The sequence below is a fragment of the Euprymna scolopes genome, chromosome 3, assembly GCF_053919585.1.
Source record: "Euprymna scolopes isolate OS-2025 chromosome 3, ASM5391958v1, whole genome shotgun sequence".
NCBI classification, from domain to species: domain Eukaryota; kingdom Metazoa; phylum Mollusca; class Cephalopoda; order Sepiida; family Sepiolidae; genus Euprymna; species Euprymna scolopes.
In genome coordinates this window covers 13,947,345-13,971,662 of record NC_136484.1, presented here as the reverse complement: position 1 = coordinate 13,971,662, position 24,318 = coordinate 13,947,345, and the positions used below count along the sequence as shown (strand labels likewise).

General features: G+C 36.4%; 1 protein-coding gene across 1 annotated transcript; it reads left to right on the top strand.

Annotated features, from left to right (window-relative positions):
• Window positions 1-13,111: 13,111 nt before the first annotated feature.
• LOC145252618 (uncharacterized) lies at window positions 13,112-13,597 on the top strand. The gene has a single exon (XM_080112339.1). The coding sequence runs from the start codon at window positions 13,112-13,114 to the stop codon at window positions 13,595-13,597; it is 486 nt and encodes a 161-aa protein (XP_079968465.1).
• The last annotated feature ends 10,721 nt before the right edge of the window (window positions 13,598-24,318 follow it).

Sequence of the window (24,318 nt, the reverse complement as noted above, 5' to 3'; positions counted from 1 at the left end):
TTTGTATTGGACTTATGTCAGATAAATGCGATATGCATGCTGCCTTGGAGCAATGACAGCTGCAAGAGTAGAAGTAAGGAGAAAAGCATGGCGTAAAACTTAACATGTTTGTGTTAAATGATTAATTAACTAAGGTTTTGTGCGCAGAAACATTAAACAAATGAATCCGAACGAAGAGTTGATCAACAAGTAAAAAAGAAAAAAACTCCCGAATATATCTATGCATATATATTAAAGCAGCATTTTCCGTCTGTCTGTTTGTTTGTGTTTCTACCAAATTAATTAATTTTCCGGTCCATCTTCTAGCATGTTTTAAATCTATTTGTCACCTCCACCATTTGAAAAGGGGATTTTTCCCGAAATATATTATGGGTATTGTCATAGACATAACAAGTAAGACATTTGTGTTTAATACAACTGAATAAATATACGTATGTATATATATATATATATATGTATATATATATATATATATATAGACGTATAGACATGGGCGTATTGATTTGTAAATCGCCACTTGTTTTCGTCTTCTCTCACCAACACCGACTATATCTCATTCTTCGCATTGTGATAGCCTTCTAAATCTCTACTACATACCTATCCCACACAATGCTTCAAGCAAACTACATATCAATTCTAGCTCTATTTAAGTTTTTGTATGCGTAGATATTTTGGTTTCTATTCTACCTGATATAACGAAAGGCATGTTTTTGTTTTGTTTAACTTTTGAAAACACTACTATATATGGAGATCAATGGAACCCTGTTGATTGAGGCCAATGTTGCAAAAGTCCTGTATAGTCTTACAGGGTTCAATCTCGCATGCCTTGCCACCTACCTTTCGGGCGAAGCAAGTTATTTGCTTAGTGTCTGGCTGCCTTTACCGGGGAATGTCGACGTAGCTGTCAATGCAACATTTGATAGGCTAAACAGCTCCTCTTTCAGGTACTCGGCTTTACTATTCCCAGTTTCTATGTGTCGCATCTTCTTGCAGTGGGACGCAAGTAAATACCAGTATCTTTATGGTATATTTATAATATTAGTTAATATATTATGCACGTGTGAGTCCCCCAAAACATCGACTTCCCAAGCATTTTTAAAAGTTATAAGCATCTTTTCCGCTTATGCTCGAGAATTTAATTTTCGGTCTGACTATAGCTGTTCCTATGTTGGTTAATCTTGGTCGAGACCGAATGTCTCAAAAGTGGCGTTAACCGACAGATCTCTTCTGGGTAATATATCGCTAGTGTCGTCTGTGTGACGTTTTTTTAAACATAATTTAGTGGCTTAATGAGTATGTCAGGAACCTTGTATAATATACACTCTATAGCCAATACTCTAGCTGATAGCACACAGTTCCTGAAATCAAGTATTGTTTTTAAAACTTAAAAGAAAGCTTTCCTTCCAGGGTTACAAAAATATCCGTTAGTTACGTATACAGTGTTAAGCTATTTTGATTTTTTTTTCAAAATGAGTTCATAAAACACGGATATCAAAACATAAAGATTTAGGACACGATGAATGTATTTAAGGATATTATGTTGCACCCATATCTATTTCTGAAGCTTTTTAGATCAGCAAATCATGATCTAAAATTATTAGAAATAAATATAAATGCGGTGAATTTGTGTATGTTATATATTCTCAATTGTTTACTGATCTATTTTCATGTAATATTTACATTTGAAAACGATGTATTTGAATTGTTTTGTAGTAGTTTGTTACTGTGTTATTAAATATGACAACTTTTACCAACGAAAAAAAGATGTCTGACGTGAGATGTTTAAAAATATGCTGTATTTTTAAAATAGAAGCAGCCGTATTTGGGAACATATAAAAGTTTTAGAGCTTACCTACCTTTTACATTTATCAGCATGTTTGTTGCATTTTCAAGTTATTTTTTCTTCACATAATCCATTATAAAACAAAACGATCATTCATTAGTTTACTATATTTGATATACATTTATATAATTATTTATAGCATAAAATGATATTCCGTGTAATTCTTATGCAAGTAAAACTCCAGAGATATCATATCCTTGGATCACGGACTTTTTATCATAACAGTGTTCTCATTCTCATTATTTCATAAATAGTCATTATTAAATATGAGTGGAATTGTATATTTACTATAGATATCAAAACCTCGTCATTGTTTATTACAATTAAGTAAACTAAAACCCTCGTTCTCATCCCTGAAACTGTATAATAATTTTTAATTTGATTGTTTTCTTGCTCTGCGTAATAGAATTATGTATCATTAATTTGATTACCATAATTAGTTGCAATAAAAATTAGAAAAATAAACAGAATTAATGAAATATCCATTTGGATGCAGCATTCAACCAAAGCAGATTAAAATTAATTTTCCAGGAGAATAATTCTAATTGAAATAGTAAGTTAAAAACGGTTTCAGTTGTGTAGTAGAACCCTGAAATATGGTGGCTCTAGAATACGATTTGTTACAATGCGGAATACGTAAAGCGTAATTTTGTCATTTTTGGATTGTTTTGACCCTTTTTACATCCCCCAAAGATCTCTAAATACCCTAAATACAAATAGATAAGATAGCAGGGTGGTTATTTCAGTCTTCCAACTGTAAAAAGCCATACAGGAGTGTTTATAGGAGCCCGATGTGATATAATACCTGCATTTTGGGGATTATCCGTGATTTTCGTTCATTTTTGGCTAATTCTTGGGTAAATTTGACCCATTTTGGTCCCTTAAGATACCTTGAAAAGCCCTATATAGGTGGGATAGCCAGTGAGAATGTTAGATTTAATGATATAGAGCCATTTATGGTCAAAAATTGCACCCTGTGTTGCTTGGGAGGTGCATTTTGGAAAATCCGTGATTTCCGACCATTTTTGGCTAATTTTGGGGTAATTTTGACCCATTTTGGACTCTGAGATACTTTAAAAAGCCCTATACTTGTGGGATAGCCAATGGGAATGTTAGATTTAATGATACAAATGCATTTATAGTCAAAAAATGCACCCTGTGGCTTTCAATAAATGATTAAGTGTGTTCGGGGGCGAAATTTGGGCCATTTTCACGCGTTAACGCGGTCAAATCACGTTTGGGGCCAGCGACCCTCCAATTTTGACCCGTTTTGAAAAAAAAATCACTTGTTCCCTCTATTTACATATAAATGAAGGTAATAAGCCACTTTTGGCATTTATTTGAAAAATTTTGTTTCTATAGCCTACCCCTACTTATATAAGCATTTCAATTAGGATTTTAATTTTGTCACATTTAAGTTTTTACAGACCTTTTCCGTTAGACAGTAACACTGTACTTTAAAATTGTACTTTTGTCTGTCCATTATGCGAAAGCAGAAATATTAAGTTAACGGATTTTAAAATTATTGATACTTGTTTTCTTTTATCTTTTATTATTTTTATCGCAATGAATGCTTATATAATCGGAGAGTAACTTTTCTCAGGTTTGAAATTACATTAAATTGCAGACAAAAATACATTGGACTTTCGTTCCAGTAAATATTTATTACAATTTTTGCTTATTTTCAATCTTAACATCTGTTCATCGTCTGTTAAAATTGCCCCAAAATAGAATTATTGAAATAATTGCATTTATGATGAATTATTTCAGATTGTTTTTGTGTTCAACTAAACACATATGTTGAAACGTACACCAACCTGTCACCAGAAGATCGGGATTCGAATTTTTACATTCACTACTCTAATGGTCCGAAATATATTTTGTTTGTGATTTATGAAATAAAGTTTGAGAAATTAATCCAATTTTGTATTTTTTTTTTATTCTTCAATTTTTTCCTGTGATTTTGTTTGTGTGACAACGTGAGTGGCATCACGTTGCTCTTAAGATATGTACACATTATAATACGATAATGTATGAACATTTATTAATTATATTGATTTACATAACGTTAGTTTTTCGGCACAAATTTAGAAAGAAACTTGACCATTATTTTTATTTTCATTATTTTGCCTACGTTATGTTAAGGACACAAGTATATTTATACTATAATGTTCTACACAATATATATTTTGAGAGATTTTCTTCTGTAGAAGCGCTTCTCTTATATGAATCCTAGCAGGCCTGTTAATATTTGACATTTCATCGTTCATTTGCTGTATATTACTGCTGTGCATTTCATGAAAATCTCATGGATACAACCATACCATACAATATTATGATGGGCTCGTTGTTAAAATTGAAACACATATTACTTTTATGAATTTAAACTCAGAAGATATCTGGTTATAACAACTAACTCCAACAATGTTGCAAGAGTTTTGGACATATTTTAATTATATGCACATTAAGAAATCATACTAGGAATGTCGTTCTAAAATGAGGGTTCCCACTGTTAACTCAAAAACTAAAACTTAGCAGAACTACGAAGACGGGATAGTACAATTAAGTTTTTTTCTGACTTGGAATTTATTTTTCTGCGTAGGCACCATCATTCTCAATACGTTTTTGTCAGCTTCATTTTCACGCTTCTGTCATAAAAGACTGGAAAACGCTTTGCCACTCACATATCTGTCGAACCTGTTTCCTAACTGGGCTTACATCAACTGAATAGGATGCGTAAATATTCAACAAGCGCCGGTGAATGTTGATCGGTTCAGTTGTTTTCTATACTGGAAAATTCAATGAAACATTTCTGCTTCGACATCCATATGATGAATTGCTTTCTTTGTCTTACACTGTTAATATTTGCAACAGACAGATGAAACTTTTAAGTTAAATAGATGAGTTCATCTATCATAAGAAAGCAATTGGCAATCCCGCCTGACACATTCGAACGAAATAAAATACAGGAGATATTACTTTTAGAACGTCCTTGTTTCAAGTGTTTGTTGAGAATGTACACCGAAAGTCTTGATATCACAGCAGTCATACTTTTTCCTTTTTAAAGAACAATATTCCCGTGTAAAAATTCATTTTTTTATGAAAAGGAGCATAGCATATGTTCGTTCTCTATTTTGCTATCCTCCCATATTTATCCTCTGCATTTGAAGAAGATTCTGTATCGCATCTTATTATTTTCTGGGGTCGTATTCTTCGGATTATGTCATCGATTGTGGATCAGTATATTCGTTCATATCTGTATCATACTCTCAGGCATACTCAGTTATATTACCGGAGGGAGTATATATTAATAGTTTATTGTTAAATTAATGTTACATTAAATGTGCAGGATAAAAATAGTTGTGACTTCATGTAAGATTATATACACTGGTCAACGTTCACAACAGCATAGGAAGCCGCTTTGAAAGCTATTCTTTCTATTCATACTAATAAGTAATATACATAAAATCATAATTCATATTGACATTAAATAGATTAGAAGGAGAAATATTCATAAAACTCAACTAAAGTATAAACTGAGCAACCAAAAGCAATTCATTCAAGTTTTGCACGAGTCTCTAATGAAATGTTATGAATATATTAGAGAAATAATTACGAGTCTGCTCTGTTACATTACTCATGGCGAAGTTCGCTTTTGTAGATAAACGTGTATTTATATTACATAAAAAATAAATCTTATGTCAAAACGATTATTTTAGACCTTTCTATTTCATAGTTTACTTAAAGGTTTTATGTGTAGTTATAATAGTAAAGTTTATACGATGGTACATCAGGTTCTTACTGTCATTTACAATGGAAACGATAATAATAGAAACAGATTTTCGTTACCTTGGAATCGAGTAAAGTATATTCAAATATGAAGTAAAGTAATTATGAAAGTAGTCCCAATGTTCTCGCATGCACAATCTAAATATGTGCAGTATTTAATGAATAAATCAACATAGTGTTATTCTGTTTAAAAAATATATTTGTACATATATATATATATGTGTGTATATATATATATATATATATATATATATATATATATAAAAGAGAGGGAGATCAATAAAGAGATAGATAAATAAATAGATAAAGATAGAAAGGGAAAGAAACACCGGTTTTAGAGTAGACCACACAGAAATTGTTCCAAATTTTTTGCGTCAAACTTTTGGTTTGGTAATTTTGTCATTCTTCAAAAAAAAAAAAAAAACTTGTAGCATCCCGGTGTGATGGAGACTGCCATATTGATGAAGATTGATGTGACTCCAACATCCGTGTGTAGTGAGCAAATTGCCGTTATGGGAACAGAATTGACCAAAAAACTTGGGAAAAGGTTGCGGCGAGTGATGGGTGGGAACCACGACGAGCTACCTTTTTGTTGTAGTTAAGGAAAAAAGTATTAATGTCGCGATTTCAAATGCAACGCTGAATGCAAACTTCCAGTCATCTACAATTAAAGGAAGATTAATTTTGACAGGTTTCACACGTGCTCTTCGTAAGACGAACGCAGCCTTTCTCCTTCATTGAAGCGAATCTAGGAAAAAAGATAGACTGGGGATTATCTGTTTGGCTCAAACACACCCACCAACATATATACACATTCATGTCCATAAAGAATACGGACGTGATCTGTTGAATTGAATAGTGCTATTGACGATATAAACATCCAAATTCTATTCCTTACGGGTCCATTGCCCCAATTCTTTCATGTATGTTGGAAAAGGTTCGCGGGGCATGTTTTCTAAATACGTAATCACGACTAACAACGAAATCGTGCCATTCATAAATCATGCTATATAATCTAAACGAAATATTCCTTCTTATGAAACATAAATTCTCCAGAAATCTGCAGAAATCAAATCTAAATTAGTTTTCCAACACCTGTACTCGTAAATGAGATAAATAGCAAACATAAGATATTATCTTGAAATCAAGTCATCATGTGTTAAGCATACAAAGTGCTCAGTATATTATGGAATGGATTAAAAGAATAAACACTCGGTGTTAAGCGGAATCGGATAAACTCATCAAATTTTGGACACATAACATAATACATTTTAAAATTCATTAGTAACAATCTATTATGTATTAGAATCCATTATAATAATAAGGCTATTAAGATAAAATAGTCAAACACTTTATTTCAGTTAAACAAATAATTATCTATTCATTATAAATTTCTCGTAACATTCATTAAGAATTTAGACATTCTGATGAAAGGCCAAGTACATAAAATTACCTTGACGACATTAAATCCGAGCGCTTTTTTAAATTTCAATAAATCATTTCAAATTTACACCGATTCTGGCCACTACATTTGTAGAATATTTCCAAGAAGAATGGTATAATATAATATAATAAAAATAAAATCATGTGTATAAATATCTATTTATATATACATACATATATGTGTGTGTATATATACATTTACATATATATGCATATACATGTATATATATATATGTGTGTGTGTGTGTGGAAATATATTTATTGCCTTATAATATATACCAATCCTTATTTAAGAAGCTCATTGTAATTACAGAGCAATATAATGTATAAATGATAAAAGTATATATTTGAAATCCATGATGTTGGCCATCTTACAATTCATTCCTTTAATTCAGTTGACATTTACAATTATTGACAGTATCTGTTTCGTAGCACAAAATAAAGTATTATATCACACTGATGAGATAAGGGCTTAATAGATTCACGGATTGATATTATAATTCAGTGAATGATTTTTGTGCAACGAAACAGATACTATGAGGAATTGTAAATGCCATGTGAATTAAAGAAATAAATTGTAAGATGGTCAACATAATAAACTTTGGAATATGGAATTTTGTCATTCATTATATATATATATATATATATATATATATATATATATATCAGGTTAAAAATAATCAGGATATAAAGTCCATGAATTAAAATGTATATCTGAGGAGGAAGAAATAATTAACCAATTTGCTCCGAAGAATTAGCATGTTCAATATTGTGAGTATATAATATTTGTTTATATAAATACAGGGGTGTATGGGGTGTTCAGGGAGTGCTTAGTATCTTTGGTGGGGCTCGCCAGGTTCTCTTCGTGGGACAGCCCATCTGCAACTGGACCTCACCTGGTACTCAGATCTCAACTGTGGATACTGGCTTTGGAGAGATTGCTAAACCTTGTGAGAGTAGCCGATGGGTAAAAAATCCTCGGTGAACTAGGATCGGCTATGCTAGCCCTACTGCATGCAAAGCCTGGCTCCCGACGGAACAACCGGAAGAGTTCATATGAAGAACCAACGGTTGTGAAGGCGGTGGCAGCAAGTGACGCTGGATCATCTAGAGCAAGATGTGACACCTAAAGTCATTCTCGTTATCCACTGCAGTCGCAGTCTGTCAGTCTCCCGTCGTAACGGTTTTCCGTGCCACTGGATTAAGACTTCCCTGATCTATGTTCATGTTCCGTTCTTTCTCCTCTAGGATCCTCCGACCACTCCATCGTATCAGTAAAGATAAAAATGAAATGTAAGAAGTCCCCAGACGTACCTCTCCACCGTACTGTATACCGATACTCCATGGCTGACTGGGATAGCTTCAGTACATTTATATATGATCTACCTCTGCATTCCATGTTTAAAAAGGATGCGTCCTCTATAGTATTAGACCTGACCGAATGGTTAATCGTAGGCATAGACCGATTAATACCATCTAAAAAATTCCAACAAAAACCTACCAGCCAGCCATTGTTCTCCCCAGAATGTGCTGCTGCCATTGCGCACAGAAATCACTTTTTCTATAGCTACCAACGTAATAGAGGCACTGAGACTAAAGCTGTTTTCAGGAACACCAACAGCCACTGTAAAATAGTAATAAAAAATACAAGAGAGCTATATGCCCAGTCTGTTAAACCCAAAGTAGCTGATCAGCGGCTTGGTTCCCACCAGTTTTGGCAAATAACAAATAGGATCCTGAACAGAAGTGTTCGTTCTATCCCAACCATTATCAACGGACCAGAGGTCATCTCGTCAGCTTCAGACAAGGCCAAACTATTTGCAAAGAACTTTGCAGCTAATTCTACTCCATGCGACGAAGGCCATCAACTCCCCATATTTCCTCCTGTAACACAGAACACGCTAGGTAACATACAAATATCTGTGCACGAGGTCGCCAAGCTAATCAAGAACCTTGATTCCAGTAAAGCAACTGGCCCTGACGGCATCCCAATTATAGTGTTAAAAAAGCTTCAACCAAAACTTGCTCCCATACTTACGAAACTGTTTTAACGTTGCCTTAAGGAGAAGTGCTTTCCAACACCCCGGAAAACATCATCAGCATGCACTGTATTTAAGAACTCAGGTGATAAATTATCTCCCTCTCAATACAGACTAATAGGTCTCCTGCGTGTCATGAGTAAGTTGCTTAAATCCATATTAAATAGAGAAATAGTCAAACACCTCAACAGAAATAATCTTCTTGGTGACACGCAATATGGTTTCATTTCTGCAAGCTCTACCGCAGATGTGGTAACGGTTATATTACATAGGATTAGTGAATCTCTTACAAAGGCGTCCTTTCTAGGGCAATTGCTCTTGGCATATTAAAGGCCTTCGACAAGGTATCGCATAAAGGCCTACTTCACAAGATTTCCTGCTACGGTATAACTGGAAAGATTCTCTCTATCATTAAATCATTTCTCTCTGATAGGCTCATAAGAGTAGTGGTCGATGGACAAAAATCAGAGGCCTGCAGTATTAATGCTGGAGTCCCTCAAGGGTCCATCCTGGGCCCAACTCTCTTCCTGATCTACATCAATGATCTCCCTAAACACACACTTAAATCATTCGTTGACCTCTATGCTGATGACACGACTATCTACGGCAACACAACAAAGGATGTAAATTACAAAGCTCTCTCTGATTCTCTCTTCTCTGATCTCGAACGAGTGGTTCAGAGGGGGAAGAGGTGGCTGGTTACCTATAATGCATCTAAAACCAAACTCCTATCTCGACATCAACAACACTCTGATCCCTATCTGGCATCAATTGAATTGGATGGCTCTCGCCTAGGAGAAGCCTAATGTTTTGACAAGCTTCTGGGCTTGACCTTCACTCCTGATCTGAAATGGAACACGTACATCAAGTTTGTTGACAAGGTCGCTGGAAAGATGGTGGAATCCTTCTATCGCTCCAGAAGATATCTCACTACTGATGCAATTCTCTATCTATATAAAAGCCAGGTACGTCCAAGAATGGAATACTGCTGCCATACCTGGGCAGGAGCTGCTAAAAACAGCCTATCCTGCCTTGACAGATAGACTTCGTGGCTTAGTGGGGGATGCCCTTTTCTTTACCCTGCAACCTCTCTCCCAAAGAAGAGACGTTGCAAATCTATCTTTGTTTTATCGTTATTTCCATGGAAGGTGCTCGTCTGAACTCCAATCTCTGGTCCCCCCCCTCGCCAATCTTTTACGAAAAGCACCCGTCTAGCTGAATGCACTGTCAAAAACTTTCCCCACTCTTTATCTATGCCTAAATCAAAACGTAGATTCCATGAACAAAGGCTATTTTTAGAACTGCACGCCTGTGGAACACTGTTCCGTCTGCCTGCTTCCCGCCTGACTACAACCTTGATGTCTTCAAGTCCAACGTAAACAAATTACTGATGAACTGACCCCTTAAGTAGACACTTTAAATATCCACACTAACGTACTGTACTTACAATAACCCTTACCCCTGAGTGGCTTCCCGGCCAGGATAAGTGGTGACCATATTTAAAAAAAAAGCCGAGAGAGTGGAATTGGCCCTGTGTACCAGCCTTCTCACTATAAAACCTTTACGCACAGGTCTGTTTTACAACTCATCACCGATTACCGATCTGTCTTAGACACACTCTTCAAGTTCTGTGGCGATGGGCACGTGGCAAAAGCAACAGGTGTGGGTTAACACTGGCAGTTGTAGTCACAAACTTACACGTAGGCGGTCCATGAGCAAGTGGTCGCTCTGTTCCCTAAAAGCGACAGGAGAGTTCGGCAGCATCTATGGGCGACTGGGTAGCCTCTTAAGGATAGCAATACCCTCACATGAGGGAAGGGGTTAAAAAAGGTACCCCAAACAAATGCTTGCCCTTCTAGTGTCTGGTTAGCTTACCGCGGTTGACGGAGTCATCCACATAGCGGTGGAACAAAAAACACACACAAAATGTTATCATTGGGACATGGAATGTTCCAACTTTGTTGGATAGAGCTACCTCCTCAACGCTCATCACAAGGGAACTCCAGCGTTACCATATAGATATAGTCGTACTTAGCGAGACCCAGATTGCTGAGAAGGGATCTCTGAGAGAAGAGCGAGGTGGATACATCTCCTTCGGGAAGGGAAAGCCGCAAACATACCGGATTCATGGTGTCGGGTTTGGCATCAGGACAGCTTTGCTGAAGAGCATGCCTGCGCTATCAGTTGGAATCAACGAGCGCCTCATGAAACTGCGCATCCCTCTCAGCATGATCAGACATCTCACAATCATCAGCGCTTACGCCCCTACACTCACAAGCCCAGATGACCCCAAGGAGAAGTTTTACGAACAGTTTGACATCATCAGTTAAACCCCACCAAGCGACAAACAAGTAACCCTTGAAGACTATATTGCAAGGGTGGGGAGAGACTAAAGCAGCTGGGAAGCCGTTCTGAGCAGACACGGAGTAGGCAATGACAATTGTCTGCTCCTTCTCAGCAAGTGTGCAGAGCACAGTCTTCGCATCACCAACACCTTGTCCAGAATGGCAGAGAAGTATAAAACCACCTGGATGAACCCAAGATCAAGACACTGCCACATGATTGACTTCATCGTCGTCCGCCAACGAGACATCAAGGACTTCCGTGTGATCCGTGCCATGAGAGGCGCTGAGTGCCGGGCTGACCACAGATTGGTCAGGGCTATACTGACACTACACATTGCGCCGCTCCACAGAACCCGACCCATAACTGTTAGGCCCTCCTACACTGTTGCAAGGCTTAACGATCCATCCTATCTGGCACGATTCCAGCCAGTGCTAGATGAGAAACTCCAAGATCGTGTGACCACTGAAGTCAGCACAGGAAATGCGCCTCTTTCAAGAAAGCAGCAAATTAGATTGCGAATGAAGTCCTTGGAGCAAAGATCAGAACCCATGAAGACTGGTTCGATGAGAACGACAAAGTGATACGAGAAGTCATACGTACCAAGAACAAGGCTCACATAAAATGGCTAAATGACCCGTCATCCAAGCATGAGAAGTTCAAGGCTCTCCAGGCCAAAGTTCAGACCGATCTCCGAGCAATGCAGGATCGATTGTGGCAGAACAAAGCAGCTGAAGTCCAGAACTATGCTGATACTAATAACATCCAAAAAATTTTCAGCTCATTGAAATCTGTTTTCGGTCCCCCCCCTGCACCCGACAGTGCTCCACTACTGTCGTCAGACGGGAAGACGCTCATCAAGGACCAGGAGGGTCTCAGAATACGCTGGAAGGAGAATTTCAGCACTTTGCTGAACAGGCCCTCATCAGTTGATCAGAGGTCTTGAATCAGATACCCCAACACCCCATACAGGATTCACTCGCAAACCCCCCTTACATCGAGGAGATCAAGAAAGCGATCCACAAGACAACATCTGGCAAAGCATCGGGAAAGGATGGCATCCCTGCTGAGATCTACAAGGCAGTCGTCCTCAATGCTCTTGAGGCCTTCTGTGATGTCCTTCTTACTGTCTGGGAAGAGGAGATAATGCCAGACGATTTTCGCAACACCCTAATCGTCTCCCTCTATAAGAACAAAGGAAGTAAGTCGGACTGTGCAAACTACAGGGGCATCTCCCTCCTCTCAATTGCTGGAACGATCTGTCCACGGATCATTCTAAACAGACTCATTACAGTTTCCGAACAGACACTCCCTGAGGCACAGTGCGGCTTCAGGCCTGGCAGGAGTACTGTGGACATGATCTTTGCTTTAAGACAGCTTCAAGAGAAGTGCATTAAACGGGAACAACCTCTCTACTCTGTATTCATCGACCTGATCAAAGCTTTTGTACACCGTCAACAGAGAGCCACTTTGGACAGTCCTTGAGCGCAACGGATGCCCTCCAAAGTTTGTGTCAATGACCAGGCTCTTCCACGATAGCATGGCTGGTCAGGTCCTCTCAAAAGGTACTATCACATACACTTTCACTGTCAGCAACGGTGTGAAGTAGGGTTGCGTATTAGCCTATTTCTTTTTCAACACCTTTTTCACCTGTATGCTGTCCCATGCTGTCCATGATTTGCAGAGGGGTGTCTACATTCGTTACTGCTTAGATGGCTCCCTCTTCGACTTACAGAGACTCACAGCAAAGACAAAAAGCTTGAAAACTCTCATCCAAGATGTTCTCTTTGCCGACGACTGTGCACTAGTGGCCTATACAGAACAAGACTTGCAACAGATGTTGGATTGCTTCTCTGGGGCATCCAAGCTCTTCGGCTTGACAATCAGTCCTGGAAAGACGGAGGTGCTCCACCAACCTGCACCATACTCCAACCATCCTCCTCCCACCATCACCATTGACGACACACCACTTGCCAACGTTAATCACTTCAAATATCTGGGAAGCACCATATTTTGTGATTGCTCCTTGGACAGAGAGATTGACACCAGAATCAGCAAGGCTAGTCAGGTACTGGGAATACTTCACAATCGAGTGCTCAATGAACACAACATTAGCCTATCTACGAAGCTGAAGGTCTAGAATGCTGTGGTCCTTCCCTCCCTGCTCTATGGATGTGAGATGGGTACCGCAGGCATATAAAGAAACTGGAGCTCTTCCACGTGCGAGCTTTCCGCACCATCCTAAGAATCACCACCAATCCGAAGGTCCTTCACAAAGCTAAGTCCACCATCATTAAGACCCAACTTCGTTGGGTTGGACACGTGATTCCAATGGACGCATGTCGGATGCATAAATCCCTGATATACGGAGAGTTCCAGGCCGGCAAAAGAAACCAAGGTCGACCAAAACTGCGGTATATATACACTGTTAAAGCCAATCTGCAATGGTGTCGTATCGAACCGGGAGACCTAGAGGGACATGCTATGCACAGACCAAAATGGCTAGGCTCAACTCACAAGGCTGTTGCCAACTTTGAAGAGGCTCGTAGTCAGAAACTCACTGCTGCCAGAGAGAGTCACCACAGAGCAGCTTCAGATAAAACAAATGACTTCCAGTGCCCCCAATGTTCTAGATTGTGCCCTAGACTGGGGCTGCAGAACCACCTCCGTGTGCCCAGACGAGATGCAAAACACAAACGTCATCTTTGGATCCGATAGACAAGCACCATATAAATACAAATACCATATGTATACATATACATATATGCATATATATGATGATGATTGCAACGTCTTGTCAGACGAGTGCCACTCCCTCAGACATTTAAAATCCATGAGCCCAAATGCCTGAGGGAGTATCTCTACAAAGATGATGTTACAGAGTCTTAGCTTTGTACGACAGCTAAGTCTCTCTCTCTCTCGGTTCAAAATGTTGAGATCCAGAAACAAGCAAGAGCAAGATAGCCAGCAACAAATTAAACTGCAGACCAGCTTAATGCGGGTACTGGTCTCCCGCTTTAGGGTTTTTTTTAAATAAGAGATTTGCTTCTCCTAGAAAGGTTGCCTTCACCACCCCAATACACATATATACACACACAAATATACACGGTGCTAGTTGGCCGTTGACCCAGAAAAGAGTTCATTTGCCCTTTGGAAGGTCTTGTTTTTAATCCTTCAGGGAGACTAGCAGCCCTCCTCACAAAACAAGTCTGGTGAGGGAACCAGTTTAGTCACCGGTGACCCGACCATATGCATGTCAGGTCATGTCATATATATATACATATATATATACACACACATACACACATATCAAACCGTCTTGTGCAGCGAAATTTAGCACGAATTCTTTTACAATCATAATTTACATAAATTCTCAAGGATCCAGGTATAATTCCGCTAGAGTACCAAGCTGTTCTTAAACTAAACATTGCATTATAACTTAAATAAACTTATTCCATAACTCCGTGTGCAAAGCCGAGAAACGGTCCCCGCTAGTATGTTAGATTTCATCTATATTTCTTTTATTTCTGCAGTTTCATAGGTGAGTATATTTCGAATATATATATATATATATATATATATATATATATATATATATATATATGCATGCATATATATATATATTTTATATATATATATATATATATATAATTGTGAGTACCTCCATACGTCAAGCCATGTTCAAATTGAGCTTACAAACTTTTGTCGTTTCAAAACACTATCTAGAATGATATTTTATTCTTTGCATATGTAAAGTTACTGCATATCTCATCTTTTCTGGAGAGATGCTATGAATCCAGTTCATACGTATTACTCGGGCGTTTTTGATTATATATCTATATATCTATAAAAGTGAACGTGTCTGTGTGTATGTGTGTGTGTCTTTGTACATTTCCCTACGCAATAACTCTGTCAATTTTTAGTCTATGTGATCGGGTTTCTGCCAGAAATTTCGCTGTTAAGGAGGCAAAGTTTAACGATTTGACCTTTGAGAACTCTACCAAACTCCTCCGAAAATTTTGTATCTAAACACTTTACATTTTAGATACTGGTTCCTTGGACATGTATCTAACTTAATAACTTGATTTGAGCGCAAAACACTAAATATTAAGGGGTCATAATAGGGGTCAAAGTTTTAAAAATTTGACCGTTTTTTTTGTTTTTGTTTTTATATATATATTTTTTTCTCAGCATACACCTCCAAACCACGGGCAACGGACACATGTATGTTATCCGAATCTGGGACTATTTTACATTTCACAGCCGTGGCCTTCGTTTACGCTATGCGTGAGCATAAACGAAAGCTGTTTAGCCAATAAATCTGGGAAAAAAATCCCCCCTCTCTCAGGTGGCTAGAAAGTGGGTGCTCATTTTAAGTTAAATTTACATGGAAAAGTGATCGCCCACTTTTCGAAAAAGTAATTTCTTCATATCATAAAATCTATTTTTTTGCGACGGAAACGGTTTGCAGATTCGTTTTTAGAACAACGGAATCTACAACAATTTTTTTGTTATATACGAACGTGAGACGCACGGTACTTAATGGAAAATTATATCAAAAATCCGGGGGAGAAAAAAACAGCAAATGAATTCGATAGAAAAAAAATGAATGCAATTTTTTTTTTTCTTTCTGGGTGTTTTTTGGCTAAAAAGTTTTTTGTTTGATTTCTTTTGCATGGTAATAACCCCTAAACACTGTGACTATTTTCCATTTCACAGACGTAGCTTTTGTTTATGCTACACGTGAGCATAAACGAAAACTGTTAAATATGCAATCGCGTACCAAACTGTCTTGTCAAAAAATCTTTAAGCCAATAAACACGAACATAAATGCCCCTTCCTCAGGTGGCCAGAAAGAGGGTGCTCATTTTAAGTTAAATTTACATGGAAAAGTGATCACCCACTTTTCGAAAACAAATTTCTTCATAGCTTGAAAACTATTGTTGTACTCCTTGGGCGTTGCGTTCCATGGCGACCCGCAGAATTATTTAATGGTCGTTCCCTTAGTCCCCCCTAGCCAAGGCTAACGCATGCGCACGTAACATTTTTTATTCATTTACTTATGTAGCGGAGTTATACAACCATCATCCCCATGCGAATTTCTATACTGATAGGTTTTTTGAATTTTTTTCACTGGATTATTTTTGATTGAACACTAACCAGATTATGAAAAAAATTGAAAAAAAAATCATTTCAACATTTGAAAGGGGTACTCACTTTTTAGTTACAACGTTCTGGTAAATCGGTCACCCATTTTTTTTTTCTAAATACGGAAATGGCTTCGGAAGATATAAAATGGTCGCATGTTGACGAAGCAATGCATTGGGAGGCGTACGGGATGGAAAATTATTGGTAAATTTTTCGATTAGGTCCACCTCCTCAATTTTCTTTAAAATGACGACTTGTAATGGTTTTCGACTATGCTGAATACGAAAATCGCATTGTAATTTTGCAGAAATAAGTAGTTATGAAGATAATAAGTTGTATTATGCATTGTAATCTTTGGCGGCCATCTTTTTTACGCGCATGCGTTTGTTTATGGCGCATGCGCGCGTAAAAAAGATGGCCGCCAAAGAATACAATGCATAATACAACTTTTTTTATCTTGATAACTACTTATTTCCGCAAAATTTCAATGCGATTTCCGTATTCAGCATACTCGAAAACCTGTATATGTCGTCATTAAAAGGAAACTTGTGGAGGTGGCCCTAATCTGAAAAATACCAAATTATTAAACATTTCTCCAGCATGTTAGTGAAATTTATAATACTTAAAAAAAATAAAAAAACAAACAAACAAAAGTTTTGAAAACAACCCCAAAAGCTCACCTTTCATAAGAACAGATACATTATTGTAAAGAAACAGCAACACACTCACCTTTCATAAAACAAAATATTAAAAAAAAAACCATAAACTGACTTTTAACTAAAGAAGTAAAAAAAAAAAAAATAAAATAAAAAAAAAATCGAAACTTTATTTTCATAAAAACAATTAAAAAAACGTCATGTTCAATCTATTTTTTTTTAGAGAAACAAATATATTTCTGACTTACAAATGCAGTAGAGGCTCATATTATTTTTACTTTCTATGGTTTTGATATACCGCATTTTTATTGGTTACAAAATGGGTGACTGATTTATCATAACGTTGTAAATGTCGAAATAATGATTTTTTTTTTCAATTTTTTTAAAATAATCTGTTTAATTAGTGTCCAATCAATAATAATCTAGTGAAAAAAAAATCCAAAAACCTATAAGTATAGAAATTATGCATGAGGGTGATGGTTGTACAACTACGCCACTTACGTTGCCTTTTGCACTTTTACGTTAACTCTTTTCATAAATAATTAAAAAAAAAGTAACTAAACCATTTATTGATAATTTGTCACGTGTACAAACATTTATTTATTTATTTACGTAGGCGTAACTCTTTTCATGAATAAGAAAAGTTTTACTCTATAAGAATAATAAAAGAAAAAGTTACTAAACATTTATTAAAGGAAAAAAAAATAATTTCTCACGTACTTACTTCTTTTCATAAAGTCCAGAGGAATAGTTGGTTGAAAAGTCGTGAAACAACAACTAATAAAGATGAGAATAATAGTCCGCAATAAATAAAAATGGTGCTAATGCAGAGAGTGATCCGCGCTATTTTTTAAATCGTATTTCCACGTTTAATTAAAGTTTTACGATATGTTTTTTATTCAATTGTAAGGTTAAAGTACCGAATAGGTGCAAAACACCATCCCCTCCCCATGTTAAGAATGGCTTTGTAAATAATAACGTTATTATTTCAGCACGGATCACTCTCTGCATGAGTATCATAAAATTAATACAAATAATACTTATCTCAATAAGTGAAAGGCTCATTTCTACCGGAAATGAAATGATGGACAATCTCGCAGTTACGAAAAATATTTTTATTTTATTTAATATTTTTATAATTCGCAATGTTAAATTATTTTAATAACATGCAAACATTCCTTGACTTTAAAAATAGATTTTCTGAAAATTTCAATTAAATTGGTAATGTAGAAATATGATTCTATCGACTTTGAACGAACCAAGAATTACATTTATATATATATATATATATATATATATATATATATATATATATATATATATATATATATATAATTGCACTTGATAAAGTCATTGGCTGTTCTTTTGTGTCCAGTGTTGATGTGTTACCGGTTCAGAATATCTCGAAACGTGCGCCATTTGCTTTTCTGTCCACTCTTCGTATATAAAAACCCGTGAACTTGCTTTGTTGATCAGAGGAAGGAAACTAATATGGCGGATATGTGAAGACACGAATCACAGTAGATAATGAACAAAGGACGGAATACAGAATTTCCTTAGTTAATCATCAAAACTTCGAGGCGAAAATATTAATGGAACTTACAGAAAAAAAACGTCCACAATACATTATATGAGGTGCTACATATCTACGCATTTCGGTGTGATAATATTATCTATTTCCCTTTCTCTCTTTTTACCTATTTTTCACACAACATCTACATTTTTTACTGTCACAAGATATGCTTATTGCGATCTACACGTATTTTTTTTACATTTCATTCAGTGATACCTCACGATCTTTAATTATCCATGTTCAAACTCTAATGTCTGTGTATATGCATAAACACACCCACACCCACACTTTCACAAACACGAACACACGTTCACAAACGCACACACATGCAGACTCATAAATAAACACACACGCACACACATACACACACATACACATACACATACACACACATACATACATATATATATATATATATATATATATATATATATATATATATATATATATATAAGAGACCCGACGTGGCGCGGAATTGCAAGACAAGATGATCAATGACGGTTTCACACTCCCATATTTTATTGTCATCGAAATCGAACAAAATCTGCGCTAGTTTGAAACCAAAGGAAATGCAGTAGAAAGAAGCTTCATGTTCATCCTCGCAGTGACTTTAACCACAATACAATGTTCTCACATTGCAACTTTTATGTAGGGGCTACTATTAAGGACACAGGCTACAGGGGTACTAGGTGGGGAGTTAGGCAGCAAGATGTCAGTTAACGTTACACTTGAACTTCTGCATGTCAGTAGAGTTGGGGAAGCAGGAACCTGGCAGGGAGTTCCAAAGTCTAGCGGTTTTGGGGGAAGAAAATACTGAAGTAGATGGCTCTCTTACATCTAGGGATCTCTAATGTGTAGGGGTGGGATTGTACTGCTTGTGGGTTTGTCGGCGGTATTTACGTAGAGGGGGCACAAGTGCTTTAAGCTCTTCGGAACATACACCGTTAAAACTACTTGTAGAACAGGAAGAGGAATGCTACATTGCGTCGATGGGACAGAGAATGAAGCTTAGATGATAGTTCAGGACCTATTAGGTTGGCGACTCTCTTTAGAACCTTATCTAGGAGTGAGAGACTAATAGCAAATGCACCGGCCCCAATATTACAACAATGCTCCATACATGGGCGAATGGTGGCCTTATAGTGGTTCAGAATACTTTCAGAGGTTAGTAGCATTGTAGCACGGTAGAGAGAACCTTCCTTTTTCGCAGCGGTCTTTGCAATGCACTTAATGTTCCAACTCATGTTTCCTGTGAACGTTAGGCCGAGGAGTTTAAAAGATTTGCTTTCAGATAAAGAGTCTTTCGCCATTGATATTGGTGGTAAAGAAGGTTTCTTGCAGTTATTGAAGGAAACACGTTGAGTCTTGGTGGTATTGAATGCGACTATCCATTTTTGCCCCCATTCCACTACAGATTGGAGGTCATTCTGTAGTGTTTCTGCCATTTCTTTAGATATGTGTTCATTTGTTTTCCTGTCGTGTATGTTATATAGAGTGGTGTCATCAGCATATATACCCATCCCACAGACAATTTTGTCAGGGATGTCATTTATGGATATTAGGAATAATAGAGGTCCCAAGATAGACCCCTGAGGCACTCCCGCATTTATATCATATTGTTTAGATGTACGGCCATCGAGGACAACCTGGATTTTTCTCTTATCTAAAAAGGATTTAATTATCTTAAGTATTATTAAAGTGATACCGTATGATCTGATTTTTCTGAGAGGACCTTAATGCCATACCCTGTCAAAAGCATTGGATATATCTAGAGCTACCGCTCTCCCCTCCACTGCTTTGTCCAGTGACTGATATATACGCTAAGAGATTTCGGTTTAAATGTCTGCTGTGGAACAGGCTTGCCTAACTCCATATTGTTGTTTGGTAAGAAGTTTAGCATCTGTAAGGTGATGGACTAGAGCTTGGTTATTTATGGACTCAAATATTTTGGCAAAAAGTAGGAGGAGGCTAATAGGGCGGTAATTTGCTGGATCAGTTTTTTCGCCAGAATTCTTGAAAACTGGTACTACAGAAGCAGTTTTTCAGCAGGCAGGAAGAAAATATTTATTAAGGCATTTGTTGTAAAGTTTGGAAAGGGTTGGAGCTACTTCGGCGGGGTACTTTTTTAATAGCACAGCCGGGATGAGATCAGGTCCACATGCTTTTGCAGTGTCAATATTTTTTATAATGGCATGCATCTGAGTAGGGGTGATTTCCAGATCGTCAAGTGTGGTGTCTGTCCGCAAAGAAAAGTCTGGGATAGGATGGTTAGCAGAGTCTAGTGTGGAGTTGGAGGCAAACCGACTGGCAAGCATGTTAGCCTTCTCGGTTGCTGAGCAAACAACTTCATGATTGTTGGTTAGTGGGGGAATTGTTGATTGCCCATTATTTACTACACTGTTGTAGATTTTCCAGAAGTAACGGGTTCGTAATTTCTTCGATGCGTTTTTGGGTGGTTTCAGCAAATTCTCTCTTAGCTGTCACTATTTCTTTCTTACAGTTAATTATTTTTATATGTAATTAATTCAAGTTTAAAAACACAAAAGTCAAGTATCACGCTTCATTTCTGCTCTGTACAGAAATATTTCGAACGCAGCCCTGTTATATCAAAGAACTTGCTGTTGATTTTATATGTCGAGCCTTTCAGCTCGTGTGGTAATAAAACCAATTAAATCTACCACTGATGTTGGGCTGTGTAACCTGTTAACTTTGGCTAAAATCTACTGTTTCTTACTTCCATCGGATTATTTCGATTATCGATATATATATATATATATATATATATATATATATATATATATATATATATATATCGACAATTAAATTGAAAACGTATCTATCAACACTTACAGGCACATATAGTACAGTTGTGTTAAATTTGAAATAAAATCGGTTTAGTCGTTTTCCATAGGGAACGAAGTAACATACACACAAACACACAAAGTACTTTCGATATAAGAGTAGAGTAATATAAATATATCCATAATAGTGATACAAGTTTAATAACTGATTAATGTATATATATATATATATATATATATATATATATATATATATATATATATATGAACCAGCGAAACAATACTGTATGTGGATTACTATATATATATATATATATATATATATATATATATATATATATATATTTATATTTATGTATACATATATATACACACCCACATATATATTCATGTGTATACATATACATATACACAGACACACACACATATATATATATATATATATATATATATTAATGTGTGGTTATATATGTATATATATATATATACATTAATGCATATCTCAATATATATGCAGGATAATTAGATATATTGAGCTTATTTTTAACATGGACACGAATCAGTTATTTGTCATTATACAAAGAATGTTTTAACAAAATAGCAAAGTTTATTTCCAGAGATTTCACTTTGGAAATATTATTTTACTATGAATTTGTTAACGGGTATATACATGTTCATTTTCTACTATTATTAGGTTAGTGCCACAGTGTCATTAATTTTTTCAAAGAACTGTCAAAGCAAAAGGAGATGGGAACACTTGCCTTATTAATATTTAGGTCTTCTCTACAGAAAGGAAATATAGAGAACGTGAGAGTATGTGAGAAGAACAAAGAAAACTGTTGGGAATAGAATTACATGGTCGAAATCTAATTAAAGGAAGAAATGCATATACACTATTAAGAATAAGATGATTTTAACCATGTAAGAAGAAAATACTTGCGGACTTTTTATTTAAAATAATGTACTTTACAAATAAGGTTTTGATATAAAACCTTTGCTTTATATTCCATTCTAAAGCTTATTTTTTGCTCTATCTAATCATTGAAATTATAATCGTTTTAAAACAATTTTGCCTTCTTTTCAAATCGTGGAATACAAGATGGAAAAAAAAAGTAAATTCGCTCTATTTTTTCATTTCAATTTATGCTAGGTCGAAAAACTTCTGAAAAAGCTCACGATTTAAACGAAGCGTTTCGTCCTGGAAGCACTACTGGTATTTTTAGTGCTGTCAGCCTTGAGGATTGAATATTTAACATTAATTTACAATTGGATTTTACTAACTACTACATCCATTACGCCACGGGTTCTTCTGGAAATTCTTTTACTGAAATCATGAGAAAAAACTCTGTTTTGTTTCTAGGCGTACAATCGTACGTCTTATCATTATATATGAATATTATTTTAATTTTCCAACTGAAGTTTATCAAGTACTTTTCTCACTCCGCCATTACGAAATACGGTGATAGATTATATCGACCGACACGTTAGAAAAATAATTTTCAAATTTATAGAAGTTTTAAAAGATGAAAATACAGATAACTAAGCATAGGCACATTCTTGTCAGACCTTCCACATAGTTTAAGTGAGAGAAGGTGTTTGCTTCTCGTTTACTACAAGAACATGGGCACCGGTGTCGGAAAATAGGATTGAGAACTCAGCGCCTCCGAGGAGAAGCACTCTGACCTGCAAAAAATACCTGCATTATTCCTCGGTAAGGACACCTCAGGTGATTAGTAATTAACTTACCTTTTCTCAAAAAATGAAAACAAAGCCTGGGAGAGTGGACCGCCTAGCACTGCACAGAACCAACATTACTCCGCAATCAACATGAACAAGGTAATTACAGAGATGGTCTTGTATCTGTTGATCTTGGGGTTGGAGATAACATTTTCAAGTTTAAATGGGAGAAACACAGCGAAGGGTTATCCAATATATTTTGTAATGTTTGCACATAAAAATGAGGAAATAAGAAATGCTCAGCGTTTACAGAGGATCGACAGTTGAAGCAGCAATTTCTGGATTCTAGTATTGAAAAAAAAAAATAAAATCCTCAAATTTTTAATATAACTATTTGATTTTTACTACAAAATGAAAAAAAGGCTCTCTGTGTTATTCATTTAGTAGGTTTTAGAAAAGATAATTTGGTACGATAAAAAAACATACGCAGACAGTTCACATGAATCCATTATTATTATTATTATTATTATTATTATTATTATTATTATTATTATTGGCTCACATGGAGCTTGCACACAAGTCAACAAACGATCTGATTGGACACCTGTGGTGTTCTCTGGAAGCTGAGTGACAACAAGTCTCCCCAGAGGTCCAGCTCTCTCCACACTTCGATAGCATTTGCAAATGAATTTGCATCATCGCAACAACCTCTTACCATTGATTTCTCGCTGGCAGTGGCCATTGGTTTATACTGGAATTTGAGTGGCACTTAGCCTCCCCAAGGTCCCAGTTCTCTTTGCGCTTGTCCAGCCGAGGTCTGGGTAGCGCTCTTTCCTCGGTCTTTCAGTCCTTCTTGACACTTCTAGGTTCTTTGGTATCCCTTTTTTATTGGTGGGAGCGGTGATAAAACAATGGGGGGATGCATGATGGGGGTGTAGAACTTTTATCTGCAGCTTCGGTGTTCTTCATTCTCTGTAGCGCTTATTCGTTATATTGTCTTATATTA

Bases quoted from the DNA above. Each gene is read 5' to 3' on its own strand.
- LOC145252618 (XM_080112339.1), top strand. From the start codon at position 13,112: ATGCTGTCCCATGCTGTCCATGATTTGCAGAGGGGTGTCTACATTCGT.